Genomic DNA, 23,074 nt, shown 5'->3' with positions numbered 1-23,074 from the left:
CTGGAGCTGGTAAGAGACACATTTTACTACCTTTCAAACTCCCTCCTCTCCTTGTATTACTCTATTGCAAAAAAAAAAAACTGTCAGGGAACAACCTGCAACTCGGGTTTGTATTTACTGGTTTTTAAATCACGACAGAACATCACTTTTCAAAAACGAAAGTAACGCCAGCTCGTGCTCTGCTTTGAGCTGCTGTGTTAAACTGACACTACAGACTGGCTTGTTTATCATTTCTGATATGTAAGCTGTAGTTTGAGATTGTGGACAGAGCAGATGGAAGAAACCAAACAGTGAAATGTTGGAGTCGCAGCTCTGACATGGTACCTGCTGAAACCGGAGTTTATATACATGTTGATGTTTGACCTTCGCTGCGCGTGCGTCGAAAGCAAACGGTGATAAGAGAGTTTCAAGGTCAAGAGAGACCGCTTCGATTTCATCGAAGGACGAAGAGAGACAACAGTTAATGCAACAACAACAACAACAACAAAAAGTGAGTAAGCTATAGTGTAAAACTGGAAACATTATGTTCATCATGTTCTGCTCAACATGTTGTGAGCAGGAGGGAAACTTGCACATGCCCAGTCTGCTGCTTATCCCTGCATGTTCCTTTATAATGTAGCACAAACGTGAAATTAACAGACTTTCTAACAGTATAAGATTTATTGTCAAGAATCATTGTTATAACCAAGAAATAATCTACCCAACACAAATGTCCATAGTTTTTGTGCTGAGTTTTTATGGTGGTTCAGTGCTGGTAGGAGAGACCCAGAATCTTCTTCACAGAGGGCAAAAAGATGATTCTCAGAGTGAAGAATATGGGTTTGATCGTGTTTTGATTTATGTTAACAACCTCGATTTAGATAGAAGTCTGCACATGCCGAGTTGTCTGGGAGCCGGTGGAGGTTACGAGAGACGGAGGCGGATGTGGTCACAGATGCAGGGGTGGATGTGAGAAGATGCGTTACGTGGTTCTGGACATATTTTAGTTTTTTGAGGGACAAAGATGAGTGAAGAGTGACGTCATGATGAGAAATTCTCTTAGTTCTGCATGTTTTATTCATCAGTGGTTTCATTGTTCCTATCAGGATACAGATACATAGACCTGACTCCCCTGGATTCAGCTTCGTGTTTGGACGTTTCAATTTGCTAGCTTTGTTGAGAAAACACACAGGTTTGGTCAAGAGCTTCAGGGATACTGTGAGCTGGTCATTCTGCCCCATCTTGGTGACCCATGGATGTGTCTACATGAAGGTATGTGTGTAGCCAGCTGAAGTCCTTACTCTGTAAATATCATGAAGGTATCTCTTACCTTTCCTGTTCCTGGTGGCATCTTTCAGAACTTTTGTAATTTTACAATTCCTTTCTGTAAACTTTGAAATAGATCAGCCTCAATGATCTGTGGACAGTAGGTGTCTACTGTAGCTGCCTACCGACTGCTGATTTTCTATCTGAATGCTTAAACTGTCGTCAGTCTGAATAAAAGTCGTCTTAGTTGAGAAATCTTCCATTAATCTACTGTTTGTTTGTGTCAGGATGCAGAATCAGAGACCAGACTCTCCTGGACCTAGCGGTGTGTCCTTGATGAGTGATGGCTGTGAAGCTCTTGGTAAAGATGAGCATTCTTCTGGCGGAAGGTAAGATCTGAAAACTGAAGCTTGTTATCATCTTAAGTTAAGAAATATGAAATATGTTGTCTTTGCTGAGAGCTTGTATGTTTCGTCGGAAGCGGCAATTTATTGTTTCAGTAGTGACATCACAGTGTTCACCTGATCAGAGCTTACTGTTTTTCCAACCATTCAAAACAAATGAAGTCATCATACTGTCTGCTCCTCAGTGCTCCTAAAGTGAACGGGAAAAGCAAATTGCAATTTTTTATATTTATTTTCTTATGTCTTGATTTTAGAGTAAGGACCGTGGATAGAGTTATAAATTGGGGACGTAATAGCGGAGACTGAGAGCGCACTCAGACAAGGCAAAGTCGTCCCGTACGTGCTGAAACACGTGCTGGTCTGCGCAGACTGCTCCAGGACCAACAAGGCCAGAGCAAGGTTATCTCTTGTTCATAAAGTCACAACACATGCATGGCTTTATGTTATTATGAAGCATGCTGCGTAAACAAGACAGGCAGACTGAGAAAAAAAAAAAAGGTTCTCCTGGATGACTTAGTAATGAAGGCTGGCACGTTGGGTACCTGTGCTTGTGCATGAAACTTACCATGTCAAAGCCTCCTTTGATTGTGCCAGAGCCAAGAAAGTATACCGATCGGAGCCCTCACACTTTTCAAACAAACTGCTTTCTTAGTGTGAAGCGTGCTTCGACACAATATGGATTGCCTATTGTGAGTGTCCCTGACATGCAACAAAGGAGCCACAAGTCACATTTGAATGCTTTATATTAATCAGCTGTTTGTTTGTATCAGGATGAAGAAGCCACTAGATCTTCCTGGACCCAGTTGTGTGTCCTTGAAGAGTGATGATTCTAAAGATGCCTTTGTTAACTTCAAAGAGGAACAGTAAGAATTGGAAACTGAACTATATTTTCTGTATTTGATGAGAGAGGATGTCAGCTCACACTGAATGACTGAATCTTTCAGGATGCATGACCAAAGCTTGTGATTAATTTGCTCACACTGTACAACCGGATTGTGATGCACCACCTGAGAGCTGTCTCCTGCCGCCTATTGCTTCCTAGAGTCAATGTGAACGCAGGAAGCTTCAGTGTTTAGCCAGCTCGGCAAAAAAAAAAAGGTTTATAAAAGGGACACGCTGTCGAGGCTGCGTCCACATTGGAAAACAACACGGAGAACAAGACAGCTACTTCACTGACTTTTAGGGTTATTTTGAGTCCTTTACAGCCAGAACACTCCTGGATGAGTTAGTAATGAAGGCTGACACGTTGGGTACCTGTACTTGTGCATGAAACGTACCATGTCAAAGCCTCCTTTGAGTGTGCCAGAGCCAAGAAAGTATACCAATCGGAGCACTCACACTTTTCAAACAAACTGCTTACTTAGGGTGAAGCGTGCTTTGACAGAATATGGATTGCCTATTGTGAGTGTCCCCGACATGCAACAAAGGAGCCACAAGTCACATTTGAACCCAAGGATGCATGTTAGTTGTGAATGCTTTATATTAATTAGCTGTTTGTTTGTATCAGGACGAAGAAGCCACCAGACACTCCTGGACCCAGCTGTGTGTCCTTGAAGAGTAAAGATGCCTTTGTTGACTTCAAAGATGAACAGTAAGAATTGGAAACTGAACTATGTTATTTGTGTCTGATGAGAAGAGATGCAAGTTATGGCCCAGAGCTCCCTCGGATTCTGTCATTTATTTTCCCTTAGTGTTCTCAAGATCATTGATAACAAGGTCCCTGTGGCTGAGTTGGTCATTTTGCCTCCTCTTAAGCCTGATTTTAGAAGTCACCTTAGTTGTGAATGCGTTCAATAATCAGCTGTTTGTTTGTATCAGGACAAAGACACCAGACCCTCCTGGACCCAGCTGTTTGTCCTTGAAGAGTGATGATTCTAAAGATGCCTTTGTTAACTTCAAAGAGGAACAGTAAGAATTGGAAACTGAACTATATTATCTGTATTTGATGAGAGGGGATGTCAGCTCACACTGAATGACTGAATCTTTCAGGATGCATGACCGAAGCTCGTGATTAATTTGCTCACACTGTACAACTTGATTGTGAAGCACCACCTGAGAGCTGTCTGCTGCCGCCTCTTGCTTCTTAGAGTCCATGTGAACGCAGGAAGCTTCAGGTGCAGGTGTTTAGCCAGCTCTGCATGGGTTGGGTCTTGAAACCTCTCTAACCTCTATTTATCCTAGTGTTGCCACATTTCTGCTCGTGGCTTATTAGAAAGATGCAGAGGCTTTTTAGGTTGGATCGAATCAGTTAGATCTGGAACCAGTTCCCCTGCTCGCTTCATCGCTGCAACACCTGTTGATTTGGCTTTTGGATCCTATAGTCGAGCTTCATTTTGTTGTCATGCTGGAGCATATTCACTAAGTTGTATCATTAATGACCCTTAAACTTGATGTTTTTCCACAGAGTTCAACAGGAGAGCAACAAGGCTGAACAGACAGCCCAGTGGCCTCAAACATACCTGGACTCCGCCTTTGTGGTATGTATAAAAACAGTGTTTTCAAGTGAACCAAGAAATTAATGCTAAATCCGGATACTGTTGTGAACGGCTAAAAAGTATATTACCATGTTCTATTCAATCAGTTTTATATTAAATGTTCAGTTTTTCATTCTGTTCCAGCTGTTGAAGGAGAACTTTCACAGTTTTGTGGAGAATGAGCTACAGAGAGTCCAGATGGTTTTTAATCCAGGTGATCAAGCAGGCTTGGACAGTCAGAGCGAGGATGAAGAGCAGATAGAGATCAGAGATGCATTTCTGAAGATCACTCAGCACCTCTTGAGAAAAGCTGAGCGGGGGGATCTGGCTGACTATCTGCACAACAGTAAGAGGATTTCAATTGATAAAAAAATGATGGAATAGGGAAATGTAGATTTACTTACCAAACATTAATGATTTATAATGTACTGCTAATAAACTGAATACTGAATGATTGAGATGAAATACTTTTTTGCCTATTCAGGAACCGTTAATGGATTGTGCCAACAAAAACTCAAATCTAACATGAAGAAGAAGTTCCAGTGTATGTGTAATTGGATTGCTAGAGCAGGAATCCACACCCATCTGAATGAGATCTACACTGATCTTTACGTCACAGAGGGAGGGAATGGAGAGGTCAATGATGAACATGAGTTCAGGCAGATTGAAACAGCATACATGAAACCACACAGACCTGAAACAACCATCAAACCAGAAGAGATCTTTAAACCCTTACCTGAAAGAGAGATCAGAATTGTGATGACAAAGGGAGTTGCTGGCATTGGAAAAACAGTCTTAACTCAGAAGTTCACTCTGGACTGGGCTGAAGACCAAGCCAACAAAGACATACAGTTCACATTTCCATTCACTTTCAGGGAGTTGAATTTGCTGAAAGAGAAAAAGTTCACATTGCAGGAGCTCGTTCATTTATTCTTTCCTGAAACCAAAGAAGTAGAAATCTGTATGTTTGAAGAGTTAAAGGTTGTGTTCATCCTCGACGGTCTGGATGAGTGCCGGTTTCCTCTGGACTTCCGTAACAATGAGATCCTGACTGATGTTAAAAAGTCTGCCTCAGTGGATGTGCTGCTGACAAACCTCATCAGGGGGAAACTGCTTCCCTCCGTTCGCCTTTGGATAACCACAAGACCTGCAGCAGCCGATCGGATCCCGTCTCATTTTGTTGACATGATGACAGATGTCAGAGGTTTCACTGACCCACAGAAAGAGGAGTACTTCAGGAAGAAGTTCAGAGATGAGGAACAATCCAACGCAGTCATCTCCCACATCAAGACATCGCAAAGCCTCAACATCATGTGCCATATCCCAGTCTTCTGCTGGATCATCGCTTCAGTTCTGGAGGATGTGTTTATCATCAAGAGAGGAGAGAAGCCAAAGACCTTGACTGAGATGTACATCCACTTCCTGGTGGTACAGTTCAAACTGAAGAATGTAAAGTATGATGGAGGAACTGAGACGGATTCCCACTGGAATTCAAAGAACATGAAGATTATTACGTCTCTGGGAAAACTGGCATTTGAGCAGCTGTTGAAACACAACTTGATCTTCTATGAATCAGACTTGACAGAGTGTGGCATCGACATCAAAGAAGCCTCACTGTACTCAGGAGTCTTCACGCAGATCTTCAAAGAGGAAAGAGGACTCTACCTGGACAAAGTGTTCTGCTTCGTCCATCTGAGCATTCAGGAGTTTCTAGCTGCTCTTTATGTCCATCTGACATTCACCGGATCTGGTGTAAATCTGCTGCCAAAAGAACAAAAAACATCCCAGATCTCCTGCTTTGTTATGGGGGGAAAATCCCCAAAACATTTCTATCAGTCTGCCATTGACCTGGCCATACAGAGTCCAAGCGGACACCTGGACTTGTTCCTGCGCTTCCTCCTCGGCCTTTCTTTGGAAACCAATCAGAACTACATGCAAGATCGTCCCACACCAATAGGAGAGAACTCAAAGACTAAAAAGAAAACAGTTCAGTACATCAAGAAAAAAATCAGTGCTAATCTGTCTGCAGAGAAAAGCATCAATCTGTTCCACTGTCTGAATGAACTGCAGGATAGTTCTCTAGTGGAGGAGATTCAGCAGTCCCTGAGAGCAGGACATCTCTCTGCAGATAAATTGTCTAATGCTCAGTGGTCAGCTCTGGTCTTCATCTTACTGTCATCAGAAAAAGATCTGGACGTGTTCGACCTGAAGAAATACTCTGATTCAGAGATGGCTCTTCTGAGGCTGCTGCCAGTGATCGAAGCGTCCAACAGGGCTCTGTACGTGCACACATAACCATCCAGGTGAAATACAGTTGTTCTGTATTTATATTGTTGGTAATTAATGTATTTTATGTGCTTGTGACTTGTCTTTAGGCTGAGTAGCTGTAAACTGTCAGAAACAAGCTGTGAAGCTCTGTCCTCAGTCCTCAGCTCTGAGTCCTCACGTCTGAGAGAGCTGGACCTGAGCAACAACAACCTGAGGGATTCAGGAGTAAAACTTCTGTGTGCTGGACTACAAAGTCAGCACTGTAAACTAGAGACTCTCAGGTCAGTGTGCAATGACCCTCTCAGATCTTTCTTCTTCATAAATAAGTATTTCAATGAACATTTAAAGCCCCTGGAAATCCAAATCCACAAAATCTTCCACCTATGTTTCTTAGGATCTTTTGAACTTAACTACCTTTTTGACATTTTGTCATTTCAGTTTCTGCACATTTTCTGAATTTGGGTGTGAAGTGAGCAGGGCTAGCTCAGAGGTGTATTACTCTACAAAACATACACGCATGTCCTGCCCAATCAAGTGCAGCCAAGTTACTCTGTTCAATCGCTCAACCTTTATGCTTCTTTGTGATGTTTCTAGTTAGACGTCCTCCTATGAGGATGTCATGCGTGGATTCAGAAATACAGAGGGCAGAGTTTTGGTGAGACGTGCCAGAGTCGTGTGAAAGCACTTCCACAAGAGCTCTTTTAATCTGAGCTCTTTCCCCACAAGACTTGTAAACCAGTTTTGATGAACAGAGTTTTGAAAGATCCGAGCTTTGCAAAAACAGCTTCATCTAACACCAGGAGCGATTTCATGCACGGCCTCACTGCACAAATGTTGTCTTTTGTGTTGACTTAATAAAAAACAATATATCACTGTTTTCTTTGTGTAGATGACTTTGACATATCGAGGAAGAAAAGCTGTCTAAAAAGTGGCGCTGCTAGCTCCATTAGCATAGCTACATATACACAATGGAATGAATTGTTATTGTTGCGTACTTTATTTTTGTCCATTTGGATTAATTTTTACATCTCTTTTGATGCTCCTAATTGTCTATTTTTTGATGTGTGTTGTGTAGTCTGTCAGGTTGTCTGATCACAGAAGAAGGCTGTGCTTCTCTGGCCTCAGCTCTGGACTCCTCCTCCACCCTGAGAGAGCTGGACTTGTGCTACAATCATCCTGGAGAACGGGGAAAGGTGCAGCTGTCTGATCGACTGAATGATCCAAACTGCAGACTGGAGAAACTGAGGTACAGACTGAGAAACGGACAGATTAACTCTGGCTCTTATTTGATGGTGTGTCTGATTGAAGCCGTATTAAGTCGATCGTCTTCTGTTTTTTTCCTGCAGTTTAGACCATGATGGACCGCAGAGACTGAAACCGGATGTGAGGAAATGTAAGTGTGTTATAAGTTTGATTAATGAACACATGGCTTCACATGTTTCATGTCCTTTAAGGTTATTTTGATGTGATTTAACTGTCTGACAGAGACCAAAGGTTTACTGTGTTTGTGTGTTAGAGGGAGCTGCAACACTAACTTCTTCATTCTTCTCACACACTCATAGTAGCACTCGATAGTCATGACACTAATGTGATGACTCAAAAAAGAATATTGTTGAGTGTGATTAAATACAATCAATAAATCACAAAGCCTACATACAATGCAATACATTTTAAAATCACTTTACAGCTTTAGTCTTTTTATCATCTAAAGTACAAAAATACATTTAAATCAGGATAAAGATGAAGTTTTTGGCCCTTTCAGATGCCTGTGAACTGGAGCTGGACACAAACACAGTGTACAAGTTCCTCAAACTGTCTGACAACAACACAAAGGCGACGCGTGTGTTTGAGGAACAGCCATATCCTGATCATCCTGACAGGTTTGAACACTGGCCTCAGCTGCTGTGTGGGACTGGTGTGACCGACCATTGTTACTGGGAAGTTGAGTGGAGCGAAAGAGTTTTAGTAGCAATGACTTACAAAGGAATCACAAGGAGAGGAATCAGTGATGAATGTGCGTTTGGATGGAATGATCAGTCCTGGATTATGATCTGCCATGATGGTGGTTACATTGTCAGGCACAACAACAGAGAATCAAAGCTCTCCTCCCCCTCTCTCTCTAACAGAGTAGGTGTGTATGTGGACTATCCTGCTGGCACTCTGTCCTTCTACGGAGTCCTGCCTGACAAACTGATCCACCTCCACACCTTCAGCCACACATTCACTGAACCTCTTTATCCCGGTGTTGCACCCTGGTCAGCAGGGTCCTCAGCATCTCTCTGTCATGTACCGTATTAAGGCTATCTCTCCAACGAGCTACACATGTACCAAATGACACATGAATCCATGTAATGCACAATAGGAAATTAGTGTCTTAACACCAGTCTTGGAAGTACAGTAACAACACTTCTATTTGCAGTAATAAGTACTGTATCTACTTTTCTGTTTGAATAACACCGTTATAATTACATAACTGTAAAAGATCTTGTAACTTGATGTGAAAACAGACAACTACACTAGACAAAGGTTTATTGACATTGATTGGACAGGCGAGGTTATGCTAACGTCAGTAAAATAGCGTCTTGGTAGAAAGAATGTCATGTGCTGTAAACACACAGGCTGATGATCATTCAGGTGTGAGCTTTCCATCTTTGGAGATGCCAACATTAGTTCCTCCTGCTTGAGTTAAACAACAAGGACGTTCTTGTAATCTGACGAAGCAGCAAGCCAAACAACACGCCGTCAGAGAGCCTGGTCCTGAGACTACAGCTCCACGATACACAACTAAGCAAACTGATGGCAAAGTATGATGTTTACAACATGCTTAATATCAACCGTTGAGTTTGGACATTTATTTAACTTATGAGCCACCTATGTGTCAATGGTTAAACTGTTATATGAAATCTGTGAATGATTGCCGTTTACTGCCACAGCAACACTAAGTAATGTTAACATTGGTTTAAATATTGATGCAAAAATAAAATGATTGCTCATTTTCTGATGCAGTAACTAAGTAATCTGCTAAACACTACATGTCGAAAAAGATATATTTGAAAATATATTTACTTACCAATTTCACAGAGTGAAAAAATATATAAGCAACGTAAAGAAAATGCAGCATGTGTGGGTGAGGTAGAAGTTTACATGAAGCTTGTATGAAAACTACATCCAGAAGCAGCAAACATTGATCTGAGAATATATCAGAGTATATATCTGAGTATATCAGAATTCGATTTTTTTTTCTTCCCAGTATCAGTATTGAACCCATGTTTACTGTTCAGATTTATGTTTTTTTACATCAAAGTGTTTCTAAGTCGCATTTTGTATACGATCAATGATAATGAGGGAGGAGTTTTTTATTTTGAAAATGTTAATATTTGATATGAATATTTATATATAATGAAAATACAAACAGGAAGATCGAAATTTTAATACACATCTTTAAACACATACTTATTATTTCAGATTTACATTAGCTACAGGAGATTGAGCTCACACATAGGCCTTAAATATTATGTGATCGCCAGAATTGTGCAATGAATAATTGTTCATCAATGCTTATAGTTGTTAAGTAATAGATTGTTTTGGGAATTTGTATTGTACTGTATTTTAGTTGACTATTTTGAGGCAAGTCAGAGCCGCTATTGCAATTAAGTTCGTCCAGACTGATGTAGCTTTGACTAAAGCTTGACTGATTAAATTTAATTTCGCAATGTTGCAAATAAATGTTTAAAAAACCCAACCTTGTAATGTTTTTGTCATTTCTCTTTACCGTCTATTTTACTAATCTATGTTGACTGTATTGTGTTTTCAAAGGTCTGAGTGGTGTTAAATTGTTTCTGCTGATCCCACTTCTTGATATGGGTGAACAACAATATAGCCATTTGAACAACATTTGTGGGTACTTTTATTGTGAAGAAGTCAATGTGTTTATCATCAAATTCATAGAGCCTTACCGAAGCTATACAAATAGTGATGATTTTAAATTCACACCGTCAGGAATTACAGTATTTACAGCCACTCCTTTGACCATCAGTGACAGACACAGCACACTTCTTTTAGTTTTCTTGGACTTATGAAAAGTGGGTCATCTTGTGAAGTATTGTTAAATTCTGTCTGGCTATGGTTGGTAATATTAAACCTGGAAACTATCCTTGACTGTCCTTAAAATGTTGCAGCAATTATACAATTAGAGGGTCAGACAATGTTAAAAGGAGCTGTTTGGTTTGCACAAGTTGTGTCATCAGTGGTTTTAGGACTTGGCAACCAAAATGCTCCTAAATCCACAGTTACAGTCACTCATCAAGTAATACAGGCCAACACTGCACGGAGACAGCATAGTGCAGACAAATGAATACTTGGAATAAATTGAAATGTGTACCTGATAACAGATGGCTGTTCCGTCATGAGCTCGGGTCTGCTGAAGATTTCTGCCTGTTAAAAGGAAGTTTTTTTCTTGCCACGCTATGATGGATTAAGCTGGGCTCTTGTAATATAGCCATCAGTAAGGTCCTTTACCTGCTTTTTGTAAACATAACAATGAGCATGGTCTTGTTACCTGCTCTTTTGTTAATGTTAACAGACAAACAGTAAGGTCCTTTACCTGCTTTTGTAAAGTGTCTTGAGATAACGCCTGTTATGAATTGACGCTATATAAATAAAGATTGATTGATTGATTGATTGATTGATTGAAGCATCAGGTCTCTCACAGCCACTTTAGAATAAGTTACAGTCTATGGTTCCAACATTGCTAAAACAGAAACAAGTAATTGAGGTAACAGACAAGCAAGCTACACCATGGCGATAAGAAGTTGCAGTTTTAGCTGGCAAAACAGAAAAACGTGGTGAGCCTAAATTAAATTACTCAAAAATATAGTAATAGTACACAGAGATGTTTTACAAGAATTTCGGAGATTCGCTCAAACTGGTTACATGGAAATGTATTACTTTTATTTAAAAAAACAAAACAAAAAAAACGTAGTTTATAGTTTTTTTCAGTGGAGTTTATTTATACCATACTGTAAAGACTTACACAAACCATAGACAGTAACACAAACTTAGCACGGGGACAGCATCGTGCAGACGGGCTGCACCGCTGAAGTCTGCACGGCCACCAGCAGAGGGCGCTCGTGTTAGACAAACAACAGTCCCAGTGGATCCTCATACATTATAAACAGCATTTACACAATTGAAATAGTAAAATAAGAATATTCTATGGCAAGTGAAGAGGAATTATTAAATCACAGGCATTGGAAGTTGAGCCTATGCTTTCAGGCACTGGTGGTCTAAATACTCTGCGACGTTGTTGGTTTCCCTGCATGGGCCTACTGTATGCAGCTTGTCATGACTGCATGATTTAAGTGGTTCAATAATTTCCTATTTCAATTACAAACCTCAATATCAACTTAAAATCAGGAAGAGAATCTAAGGGTGTACAGGGTAAACAAAAAAAAAAAAGACAACTAAATGTCTTTCCAAATCTAGGCACACAGTTTCCAAGTCAAAGAGACACAATAGCCATCTAGGGGGCAGTTTTAAACTGTGATCAATGTGCCCCTCAAGACAGTGGAACAATAATTAACTTTTTTTTTTAAAAGACCTTGTAAACCAGAAACCGTGAAGATGACATTGGCAGGAAGGGGTTTAAGGTTTATAGCTTACTACTTTATGTAGAAGGATTTTAAGCATTTGAAAAATAGAATCGTAAGATTGAGTATTTGAAAAAAGAATATTTTATTGAGTAGTTTATTTCAGCTTGTGCATTACAACTTCACAAAGACAATGAAAGGCATTTTGACCACGTATTAAAAAAACACTTGCTGCTCCAAACAAAGTACTTTTGAGGTTGCTGGTTAGCAGTCCATGCATAGAAATATTTATTGATGTATATATTTACATACAAGACTATGATTCATTGTCTATGGCTTCATACTACTTTTAAGCTTGATACAGTAAGTAAATATTCTTAAAAAAAACAGCGTCACAATGATAAACATGTAGTTATGATGTACGTTCAGGGAAGTACATAGACATTCAAAGTTGTTCAACACTCAATCATGTAAAATTTATATTTATCAAACATAAACTTTAACTTACATCATTGTCATTTCTGTTGTATCATGAATAAACTTAAAAGAAAAGAATATTAATATCAAAGTTTAAAGCAAATTCAAGCATTCAAAGGGCCTTCTTAAATCATGTGATCTTTCATTCAGGAACATATCTTTGATAGTGTCAACACAAAGGCACTTAAAGCACAGTCATGAGACATTGGCTTTTATGGCATAGTTCTTATGGCAAGACTTCAGAGTCCTAGAAGCAGTGCAGAAGGACTAAATGTTGTGAACTGAGGTTATAGCAGCTATCCCTTGGCCTTATTCTGCGGCTACATCTTAGGGTCCTCACATAAATTACAGTCAGGCTTCTGGTCCGTCTGTCGCTCCATTTGTACTGTAACACTGTGGAAGTTGTAGGAGGAAAAGCAAGCCTGTGTTATTTCTCTTTGGACAGTCTGAGCATCCACCGACTCGTCTGTGGAGGAGAGAGGCAGACAAAGAAATAAACGTGTTAGTCCTCTGTATGTTTACACTGAACATTTGTAGTCTCAATAAAATAAAATTGAGACAGTCTAAACTTAGTTTCACTGGATGGATGAAATACTGAAAGACTAACAGTGTAAAAATATCTTGGCTTGATCAAACATTTACATTTTTAATTCATATTGACAACCTCATCACCAAACTCAACCAGAAACTTGGTTTCTTGTACAAAAACTTGAATTAACTTCCCTATTCAAACTGAACTTTTAGACAATGCTAAGTTTAACCTTCTGCTAACATTACCTAGTCGTAATGTGAGCTTGTACCGTGCTTTTCCACACTTCTGACTTCTCGAAGCGCATTTACACGCAGGTCACACCTACATATTCACACACTGATGACAGTGGTTGCTATATAGCGAGACCATCAGAATTAACAAATCCCATTCATACACCACCAATGAAACAGCAGGAGCAACTCAGGAAACATAAGACAAAGCCCTAATTGCTTAACAGACAGTTCATGCTTTTGCAAAGGAATATGTTCAATAACTTAGCAGAGCATTCATTTCTTCTTACCTATAGCCACATGTGCAGATAGTACAGTCTGGTTCATGGTAAGGGCCCAGATGTGAAGATTGTGGACAGCCGTCACCCCCTTCACTGACAGCAGGTGACCCCGCACCTCACTGTACTTTACACCAGCTGGAGTACCTGAGTCATAGAAAGAAAAAAAGTGTAGTGTGAAGTGTAAATAAAAGACAGAAATATCAGGGTAACAAAAGGAGAGGGAGAGCCTTACCTTCCATCAGGACGATGACAATATCCTTAATGATGGTGAAGGTTGTGCACAAGACAAAGATTGAGAACAGGAATGTGCAGATGGGGTCGGCTATCTTGTATTCTGGCTGAAAGACACAAGAACATATGTTTAAGTATCTGTATAGTCCTATATTTTTAGCCTTTGCAAAAGTGCATTAGCTCAAATATCCTCAAACGATCACATTATTTATTGTTTGCAAAAAGAAAGGAGAATATTTGCATAAAAACTTGGAATACAGCAGAATGACATTTAATAGCGCTACAAGCTCTCAAAGGGGGAAAAGTGTTTACAGCTGCTGTTGATGATTCTGAATGGACAGATGGACCTGGTACTGCACAGTATCCACTATGTTTCTAACTGAAATTTGGGAGAAAGTAATGTGAGAAGTCGGGCTGTGCAAGTAAAAAAAAAAAAAAAAAAAAGGATGCTTCTTAGAGACTTTTTCCAGGAACGACCACCATGAAACTAGTAGACCACAACGAACATGCCATGTTGAACCCCAGCACGGTGGAGAAAAGAGAACTCCACGGTCTCTCGCCTGCACACGTTACATTTTGATCCTGTAAAGCCCAATCAACCTAACTGCTCATGCAGTAGAGCCTATGGGATTTATTCTTTTATCTGCAGATTTTAAGTTTGAATTAATTGTATCGATTTCCACAAATGACAAAAGTCCAACCCTGACAAGTGACGCCTTGTTTTGATTAAGGCTTGATAAATACTCATCATCTCCTTCATTGGTTTAAATCTCACTTGGTAAGACTTCTAACACTGTGTAAACATCTGAAGAAACTCCTTACCTTGAAGTAGATAATGATGGCACTAACAAGTACGCTGATGCTCTGTAGAAGATCTCCTAAAACATGGACAAAAGCTGCTCGCACACTGGCATTGGCCTGCTGAGTCCTCCCTCCTGAGAAACAAAAGTCATGTAAGCTCTTAGATGTCCCAAACACAGTAATACACTGGAATTAAAACCATAACACACATTCACAAATAAATGTGTAAAGACTCAATTTGACATCCTCAGTTATTCTGTGGCAAGTGTTACATTTAAAAAGAAAGTGATACCTTACGACTCTGCACATACCATGGTCGGCCCCATTATGCTCCAGATCTCCACACTGGTCATCTTTTGAGTTGGCATGGTTTGTGATCTGTTTCTGTTCTTTTCCCTTCTTGTGACTGTGGCCATGCCCATGTGAGCTAAGACCCCCGTGACTGTGGCCATGGCCAGACTGGTGAAGCGTGAGGGCCATGCTTTTGGGAACGAGAACAAAGCATTTCCAGAGTATGATACTAATACGCTCAGTTATGCAAGGCATTATAACAACATAACCCATGTTTACTTCCGAGAAATTGGATTAGATATTATCCTCCTTCTCCATGTATAAAAGAAACTAATTGTTTTTAACTTACATAATATTGGCCAAAACACCACAGCCGGAGGTCATGAGCATAATTGTGCCCTCAATGGTGTAGTCATCGTTGATGATGCGATCAACAGCAAGGTACACCAGCACTCCAGTTACCAGCCAGATGGTGAAAATTGACAGCAGTGCACCCAAGATCTCTGCATGAATTAAGAGATGAGGAAAGTGGAGGAATTAATAAACACCAAGAGCTGTGGTCAAAATAACGAGGGAAAGCTGCTCTAGAATTTTTATCTTACACAGCGCAGACCCCAAAACAAAAGGAAATGTAATACAACGTTTAGTGGCTTAAGTAGCATGACTTAGAAAAACTGTTAACATAGTGTTCATGTTTAATCATAATAATGAATTAGTTTTATATAGTGCTTTTCTAAATACTTAAAAAAGGTACTTAAACAAGGACTAACAACAAAAAACAAAAATGACGAGAACAATACAACAAAGAAGTAATGTGAAGGGAGGAGGATGAGAGTTAGTGGTTGTAGGCAATGTTGAAGAGGTACATTTTTAAGGATTTCTTGAGCCAGACGGAGGGAGCAGCAAATGGAGTAGGGCTCTGTAGGTGAGGATGAGGATTTTGAAGTGGATAAACTGGGGGAAGGGGAGCTAGGTGAGGTTATGAAGGATGGGGGTCATGTGATCATGGGTGCGGGAGTGTGTGAGAAGACAAGCAGCAGAGTCCTGGAGATTGAGCAATTATTGGTTTGGCTCCAATACAGAAAAAAACAAGTTCTGGTAAACATAACTTGAGTATCCTAAATAAAACTGACGGTCCTGTGTCTTGTCTAGTAAAATAAACTATCCAAACATCACCTTCTGTCCAGTATCTTTTATCCTAAAACAGATCAGTCTTTGGTTTTCTCCATTGTCCCAAGAAAAATGTGCCAAGAAATTAAAGTTATGAATCCTTCATCTGTCTAATACCATGTCTAAACCATTCAGATAGCAGTACGAAACAACAGCATACAATGTTAAATGTGGACCAGGTTAACAGCTCTGACATTTCATACTGTCACATAAAGGTTTTAAATACCTGCACGATGCCAGCCATAGCTGAGCCTGTTTGTGGCAGGTCTGGAGGACAGCCAGAGGGATATCAGGCTGATGATGAAGCTGGTGAAGTCCGCCAGCAGGTGGGCAGCGTCCGTCATTACCGCAAGACTGTCGGCAAAATACCCACCTGCAGAAAAATAAGACAACACACACAAAAGTTCTTATAAATATACGAGTGTTTTAATTGTTATGTGTTTTATTCTTCTCCTTTGTATAACGTTGACTTTCAATTGTGAAATTATTGTGTAGACCGGTCAACAGTTTGTTCAGTCACCCAAGTGTGCAGTACTGATACTACGCTGGATAACAGTGTCTTTATTGAGCCTGTCTTTGCAATACTGCATTGTTTAACACTGTGTATTTTGTTTCTTTATATTTGTATGTATCGTTCATATCTTAAATTGCCTGTGCTTTGTAAAAAGCTTTTTCCTTCTTCAATTAATCTGCATTAATCTGTTCTCGTTGCTAATCTCTATTGTATTCTATGTATAGTTCGATAATGCTATATTGTGTATGAGAGCAACTGTAACAACCAAACTTCCCCCTCGGATTAAGAAAGTATTTCTGATGCTGATTGGGATTGTATTGTATTATTAGTGGTCTTGTTTATTCGGATTATCGGAATCCTGTATCATGAACTGAGAATTAACAGATCAACAACATTAAAACATAGAAACTTATTGGACATTGGCTTAATGCTTCGTTAAGAACAAACGTCTGGAGCTAGATCTAATTTCACCCCTCAGTGGCTAATTAGATAAATATTAAGTATGTTCAAACTTAGGTCAGTACAGGGACAAAGTTTCAGGGGAGTGAATGTACACAAAAAAGGCTTGATGAATTGCTGATTGACACTGAGGGTCGAGGGGTATATTGTGTTTTGATAGATGTGGTGATAGTCACATCTGAAAGGATGAAGCACAGAACGAAGAGTCAGTTGTAAAAAAACGACTTACCAAGAATTTCACCGACCATGAAAATCAGACAGATCACGGAGACCAGATACAGCCTCATCCGCGCATGTTTCCTCTCTCCCTCACGAGCCGCCTGTGAAAGGCTGTTGTCATGGCAGTGCTTGATGCCTCCAGTGCCGTTCATCTTTGATGAGTCTTTGTACGCCACACTGAATGCACATCAACATAAGAAAAAAAAGCAACATAGGGACATAAGTTAACAGCTGATGTTGAGCAATACAGGCAACACACACAGAACACGACAAGCCCCGTCTTTAGACCCTCACAGCGGACTCTTTGACATCCGTTTAGGATGTCACAATTCATCTATATTATCAACAGCTTAGCTTTTAAAAAGGACAGATGTTTAACAGACCAAGTTGTCGTCTGCTTTGTGACCAAAATAACATCCAAATTAGAATTTTCAGGAAACGTATTACATTCCAACATTGAGGAAACAAGTTAATATGTTTATGATAAATAAGAATATTGATGGTCAAATGTGTCCGTTTATATTGATACTGCTTCATTTTTTAAGCTTAAACTACAGCTACTCGTGTTGACACAGGCCAAAGGGGGTAAATGCCGAAAGTCTACGTCATTTAATAATATCAATGAGGTTTAAAAAGTCACTCAGGGGCTTTAGGAAGTTCGAGTGGCAGTTTAAATTCTTATAAAGCCAAGTCAGCCGATTGTCAACAGTCATGTGCCTGATGACTGTGACATTTCATTCACCAGCAGCTAGAAGTCGGTGGTTAGCAGAATATCTTGAGATGAGGAACAGGAGGAACAAGTGCAAAATAAATGCAGATAAATCAGCACATGATGATCAGAGCTTCTCCAAAAGCCTCAGCTGGTTCCCCCTCAGCATGCTTTTAATATGTTCACTAACATCTGTCTTGAAAGGAAAACGTTAATAAAGAGGCTCTCATTATTATTGGATGGCTCTTGTTTACTATTAGAAACAGTCATAAATAAAACGGGATGATAATGAAATGCATGAAATGTGAGCTTGCTTTAAAGTGTTTTTGGAAATTGACTCCCTAAAATGAATAGCTATACAGTCTCTGGGGAACTCAATCTGCTAGTTAAGAATAAGAGTTCAACATTTTATAAGATTTGCTGACCCTTTCTGGATTACATGGAACCTCCAGCACCAGATTAGATAGGATTATATAATCTTTCTATAATGTGGATTTAATGAGTCAGTCTTGAGACCCTTGGGATTAAATTTGACCCATTGATTTTTCTCCATTTTCCATCTTGTGCAGTTTTTATTTTAATGTTTTAAGATCTAGTATTGTATTTAGAGTATTTAGAGCTGCAGCTATCGAATATTTTAGTAATCGAGTATTCTATCAAATATCCTGACCGATTAATCGAGTAATCAAATAAATCATACTTTTACTTAATTAAGGTTTAACTTGTCTCGCGTCGTCCCTACAAACCTGCTTTTAGTCTTTGCAGTTACCATGGTAACGCCTGCTTGTTACAACCAACCACCTCTGTTCTACAGCTGCTGATGCTCACTATATTACTGACAGGGTCCCAAATTAACTTTTTGATCCACTGGTCAAGGTGTCAGGTGGATGAAAAATGCAGACCAAATGTTTGAGAGGTAATAAGGCACAGCTAATTCTTTAGAGGTTTGACATGAAACAGGATGGTTAATTAATCTTTAACTGCCTGTGGTCCAGCAGTATTCACTAACTGACATCCAGTGTTGTATTTATTTAGTCTGTAACAAAAAAAAGGTAAATAAATTAAGGCTCTAATACAAATATGAATTGGTAAACACTAATTTCTAACATAAAAACATTCCTTAGAATCATTATAACAAGTTATTCAGCGGGCATATTAGAGTGAAAAATAGAAAATGGCAGAAATCAACTTCTTAGCCAGATAACCATTTCACACATACTGTGTAAGCATTACAGGCGCCATCTGCTGGTCAACAAAGGATATTACAAGCAGCGTCCACAAACGGACTTTCAACCACGCATGGAATCAATTAAACTAACATCAAAGAGAGACACGCCTCATTAAACGTAGAAATAACATTTAAAACTACTACAAAACATTCAGCAATAAAAAAAAGAGGGTAAAGGCCATAATACAGTCATCCTTTCTCTAGTTTAGCAGGAGGCTACAGGTGTAAGTACCAATTTATGAGTATTATTGAACATTAAGGACAACTTACGTTCCGTCATTGACTCAACTCTGGAAACACTGTTGGAAACAGGACAGTAAGGATCCCATACTAAATAATAATGTAATAATTATGTACAGAACTTACGTACAGAGTCCAGGGAACGTGCACGCTGCTGCTCTCGTCTCCGACACGCACTCTTATAACTGTTCATAAGATTCTGACGTCATCGACGTGCATCAGGAGCGTGCTCAATTAACCTGACCGTCTGTTATACGTCAAACATGTTTTAATGGCTGAAATAACAAATAGTGTTTTTTGTGTAGCCTACACATCGGTTACAGTAAATTTAATTGATAAAGCATAATGTTCTGTTGAATCCATCACAGATTCAATCATTTTATCCCCCCCCACACACACACACCCGCCCATCGTTTCAGCTCTATATTGTTTACATGCAGTAATAGTTTTCTAGTCTAGTTTTAAGCATCAATAATAAAAAAAAATCTATTTTTTTATATAAGGTCAGCCTTTGCACACTTCCCTGCAGTGTTAGCAGTTGTGATATCTCCATCAGGGATGACTGGAAAATGAACAGTGCAACCATTGAGAGAAAAAAAGAAGTGACTTCAGTGCACCTTTGCACACAGCTAAGCCCTGCAGAGCCCAGACCCGTCCCGTGTGGAAAAGCCAGCCAGAGCACAAACAGTGGAGCGTGGGCAAAGACATAGCCTCGAGCACCACAGACACAAAGGAAAGGCTATTCATAGACAAACGGTATGCTTGAATTGTGTTACTAAAACCCGAGAAAAAAAAGTCTCATTAATTATATAAACTAATGGATAGGCATAGTCTACATATATAAAATAATTTAATAGATAGGATGAAGTTCAAAATTGGCACTAGTTTTTGTTTAGTGTTATTAATAGCCTTTTATCACTAACCCTGCGTTAACAGCGAATTTTAAAAAAATACCATCTTACCTTTCTACTACATCATATGTGCTCCTCAGGTCTGTCACCAGGGGAATTTTCTCCGGATCCGGATTGTTCATGAACATGACTGAAGTCTTGTACAGGAACAAATATTGTAGGAAAGTTTTTTTAAATCGAAAAAAAAATTGCAAAATAGAAAAAGTAATTTATATATATATATTATAAAAAATAATAATAATAATAACAAAAGTCCAATGTAGTTTTAAAAAAAATTGAAGGCTGCAGTTTTGTTTATTTAAACTCTGTTTTTTGTTGTTGTTTGCTGTCAAAAATATCCAGGCTTTGTTGTCTCCACTTGATGAAAATGAGTGTAACAGTCCTTATATCCTTCTCAATCCATCCAGGGTGCAAAAAGTGATGTGATCCAGCCTTGTGACTCGCACCGTGTGCAAACACAACCGCCTACAACAATGCTGTTAAGTGGAGTGATTAGGTGACGACCTTCTGTGATCGAACAGGACAGATAGACAGACAGTCAAATAATGAGAAACCTGCAGTGACGCTGAAGCTGAGCAGCTGATGGTCGGTGAAGGGTTTACATGAGAAGTGTATAAAAAAGTCCTACTGTCCTATTGAACCCAGAGTTAGAGTCAGAGACAATTTAAAGAGTCTGGTGAAAGTCTGGGGCGATTTTTCTTTTGATCATCCGGCAAAAACTACCCATTTCATCCTGGCCCCGCCCGCCTCCCCTGTTCAGCCGGTACTTAGTGATTACACAATCAAGTGCCGTGCGCTCTGCGGGTTTTAGGTCCACCTCTGTCTTATTATCACCTGAGGGTTTATTTAAGATTCAACGCCTCCTCAGCCGAGTCTCAGCTAATCATTTACTGACGTCATTGTGATCAAATCTGTCTGCTGTTCAATAGTTTCACTAATGTAGGCTAATTAAATGTGATTTACAGGTTCAAGTCGACCGAAACCTCAAAGTGTGCTCTCCATAATCTTTCATGTTCGATCCTTGCGATTGGAAAAAATAACAGATGCAATTAAAATGAATTTCACTTAAAAAAAACAATTCCTCAAGTAGGACTGAACATATTATAAACTTTTGTCTACTAAATTGAAATTTATAATTTCGTTATCTTGACTTTCAACATGATCGTTTGGTCATTTTAACTAATCGGTTATGCACACAAATCTGATTCCTTTTATTTAAATTATAATAATGTTGTTTTAATGTTATGATTATGATTGAACTTATATGAGTAGTTTTATTATCACAGAAAAGTTTTTGTATTTTTTTTCTCTTTTCTTGGTCGAAAGGGATTTCCGGAATAGTCATGGTCCGATATTCATTTGCACAAACACACTCTGGAAACTTCTATATGACCACACCCCAGAGTTGCTTTTTCAGGTTATCTGGTCTTTCTTAAACTAACACAAAGTTTCGCCCTTTGCTGTGGTTTTCTGAAGCTTTGGGTGTAACGCCCGTGTTGTTCGTGGATTAGACAAAGCTGACGAAGCCATGGGGGGGGGAAAAACAAAAATGACCACTTAAAAATAGGAAGCAATTCATCTTTCTTGTGTGACTGAAGTCTTATTCTTTTCTGTCACGTTGATGTTCCCTGTCATGACCTGGACCAAGTTATTAAGGACTGACAATACTCTACTCAGGGTATATTTACTTTTGTATGAATATACGTTTTTGGTTTAAGGAGCTTTTAGTTGGAGGGATGTGAATTCAATTTTTAAGAAATCATTTCAGGAATAACATGAATTGATTTCTTGATTTTCAATGAGTTAAGAAAGTGGGATCTAAATGCTTACAACTCAATCAAACGTAGCTTTTAAAATGGCATGTTGGGATGTTACAGCCAAGAACACATGTTTTCCTCACTGGATTAAAAGGCATGAAACACACAAACAGATGCGCAGTTTTCAACATGTCAGATCACATGTTGTGCATGTTTTAGGCTTTAAAGAATATAGGCTATGTATGCACATTTCTGTAATTTAAATTCAAAAAGTCAAACACCAGCTTTCTATGTTTATACCCAAAATTAACCACTAGGTGGCAACATTTCCTGACCAATGTAACTGATGTCGTGTGGGTGTAATAAGTGCACTTTTGTTCAGGCACAGAAATAAAGAAAAGTGGGCCCAATCTGAAACTTCTTCTGAAGTCTACATCACTCAGGTGACTTTATTTGATCATGATGGGCATGTGTGTAAAATTAAAATTGATGACACTACTCCAAAAACTGGTTTTGATAATAATAACAATAATAATAATACATTTGTTTTATATAGATTAAACACTGTACACAGTGCTCCTCAGTGTCTTTGAATGCAGCGTCAACAAGGTGACAAAGTCCAACACAAAAGTCAGGAAAAAACACAAGAAGACAGAAAAGGTTTGACAAGAGACCTTGGGAAATCATGACAGGTGTGACTAATTACACACAGGTGAAGACAATCAGGGCATGGCAGGCAACCAGTGCAGGGAAACACCAAAAGGCAGGAAATGAAAGTAGACAAGAAACACTATAGGGCACAATCAAAATAAAACAGGAAACACTAAGGAATAGATTCAGGAATAAAACAATTCAAGGGCTAGAGGTTAAAGCAGAGATGGCACAGACATGGATATAATTAAAAAATAAAACAGGGGAGACTAGACTGAGTAATACAACTATATACTGGGAAATTCAGAAACACAAGAAAGGAAAAGGTTAAATTGAACAGGAAACATAAAGAGCAACAAAAACACATTCTGTAACTAAACAAGAACACGAGAAA

General features: G+C 39.2%; 2 protein-coding genes across 7 annotated transcripts; one reads left to right on the top strand and one right to left on the bottom strand.

Annotated features, from left to right (window-relative positions):
* The first annotated feature begins 21 nt into the window (after window positions 1–21).
* Window positions 22–8,870, top strand: LOC306839613 (NLR family CARD domain-containing protein 3-like). Of its 2 annotated transcripts, none has more exons than XM_079368401.1 (13): window positions 22–490; window positions 1,086–1,251; window positions 1,533–1,634; window positions 2,420–2,512; window positions 3,157–3,240; window positions 3,468–3,557; window positions 4,054–4,126; window positions 4,268–4,469; window positions 4,608–6,402; window positions 6,499–6,672; window positions 7,467–7,637; window positions 7,738–7,784; window positions 8,154–8,870. In XM_079368401.1, the coding sequence occupies exons 3-13, from the start codon at window positions 1,534–1,536 to the stop codon at window positions 8,687–8,689; spliced, it is 3,366 nt and encodes a 1,121-aa protein (XP_079224527.1). In that variant the 5' UTR covers window positions 22–490; window positions 1,086–1,251; window position 1,533; the 3' UTR covers window positions 8,690–8,870. The 2 variants fall into 2 exon arrangements, with proteins under 2 accessions (XP_079224527.1, XP_079224528.1); XM_079368402.1 differs by lacking the exon at window positions 22–490 and adding an exon at window positions 1,904–2,048 and having other exon boundaries at window positions 1,234–1,251.
* A 3,235-nt stretch (window positions 8,871–12,105) lies between these two features.
* On the bottom strand, window positions 12,106–22,754 carry slc30a8 (solute carrier family 30 member 8). Of its 5 annotated transcripts, none has more exons than XM_079368075.1 (10): window positions 22,736–22,754; window positions 20,324–20,409; window positions 17,195–17,361; window positions 16,219–16,365; window positions 15,172–15,325; window positions 14,843–15,012; window positions 14,553–14,665; window positions 13,732–13,837; window positions 13,509–13,643; window positions 12,106–12,922 (listed from the first exon to the last, which is right to left on the bottom strand). In XM_079368075.1, the coding sequence occupies exons 2-10, from the start codon at window positions 20,398–20,400 to the stop codon at window positions 12,777–12,779; spliced, it is 1,215 nt and encodes a 404-aa protein (XP_079224201.1). In that variant the 5' UTR covers window positions 20,401–20,409; window positions 22,736–22,754; the 3' UTR covers window positions 12,106–12,776. The 5 variants fall into 5 exon arrangements, with proteins under 5 accessions (XP_079224201.1, XP_079224203.1, XP_079224204.1 ...); XM_079368077.1 differs by lacking the exons at window positions 20,324–20,409; window positions 22,736–22,754 and adding exons at window positions 19,392–19,420; window positions 19,492–19,565; XM_079368078.1 differs by lacking the exons at window positions 20,324–20,409; window positions 22,736–22,754 and adding an exon at window positions 19,488–19,588.
* Between the last annotated feature and the right edge of the window lie 320 nt (window positions 22,755–23,074).

Source organism: Symphodus melops, assembly GCF_947650265.1.
Source record: "Symphodus melops genome assembly, chromosome: 18".
Lineage (NCBI taxonomy): Eukaryota > Metazoa > Chordata > Actinopteri > Labriformes > Labridae > Symphodus > Symphodus melops.
This window is presented reverse-complemented; position numbering and strand designations above follow the sequence as displayed.

Excerpts from the sequence above, each read along its gene's own strand:
- slc30a8 (XM_079368075.1), bottom strand. The coding sequence starts at position 20,400 with ATGTTCATGAACAATCCGGATCCGGAGAAAATTCCCCTGGTGACAGAC. Across the intron at positions 17,362-20,323 it reads ACATATGATGTAGTAGAAAG|TGTGGCGTACAAAGACTCAT; the intron begins GTAAGATGGTAT and ends ATGTGCATTCAG. Across the intron at positions 16,366-17,194 it reads CATGGTCGGTGAAATTCTTG|GTGGGTATTTTGCCGACAGT; the intron begins GTAAGTCGTTTT and ends ATTTTTCTGCAG.
- LOC306839613 (XM_079368401.1), top strand. The coding sequence starts at position 1,534 with ATGCAGAATCAGAGACCAGACTCTCCTGGACCTAGCGGTGTGTCCTTG. Across the intron at positions 4,127-4,267 it reads ACCTGGACTCCGCCTTTGTG|CTGTTGAAGGAGAACTTTCA; the intron begins GTATGTATAAAA and ends ATTCTGTTCCAG. Across the intron at positions 7,785-8,153 it reads GAAACCGGATGTGAGGAAAT|ATGCCTGTGAACTGGAGCTG; the intron begins GTAAGTGTGTTA and ends TGGCCCTTTCAG.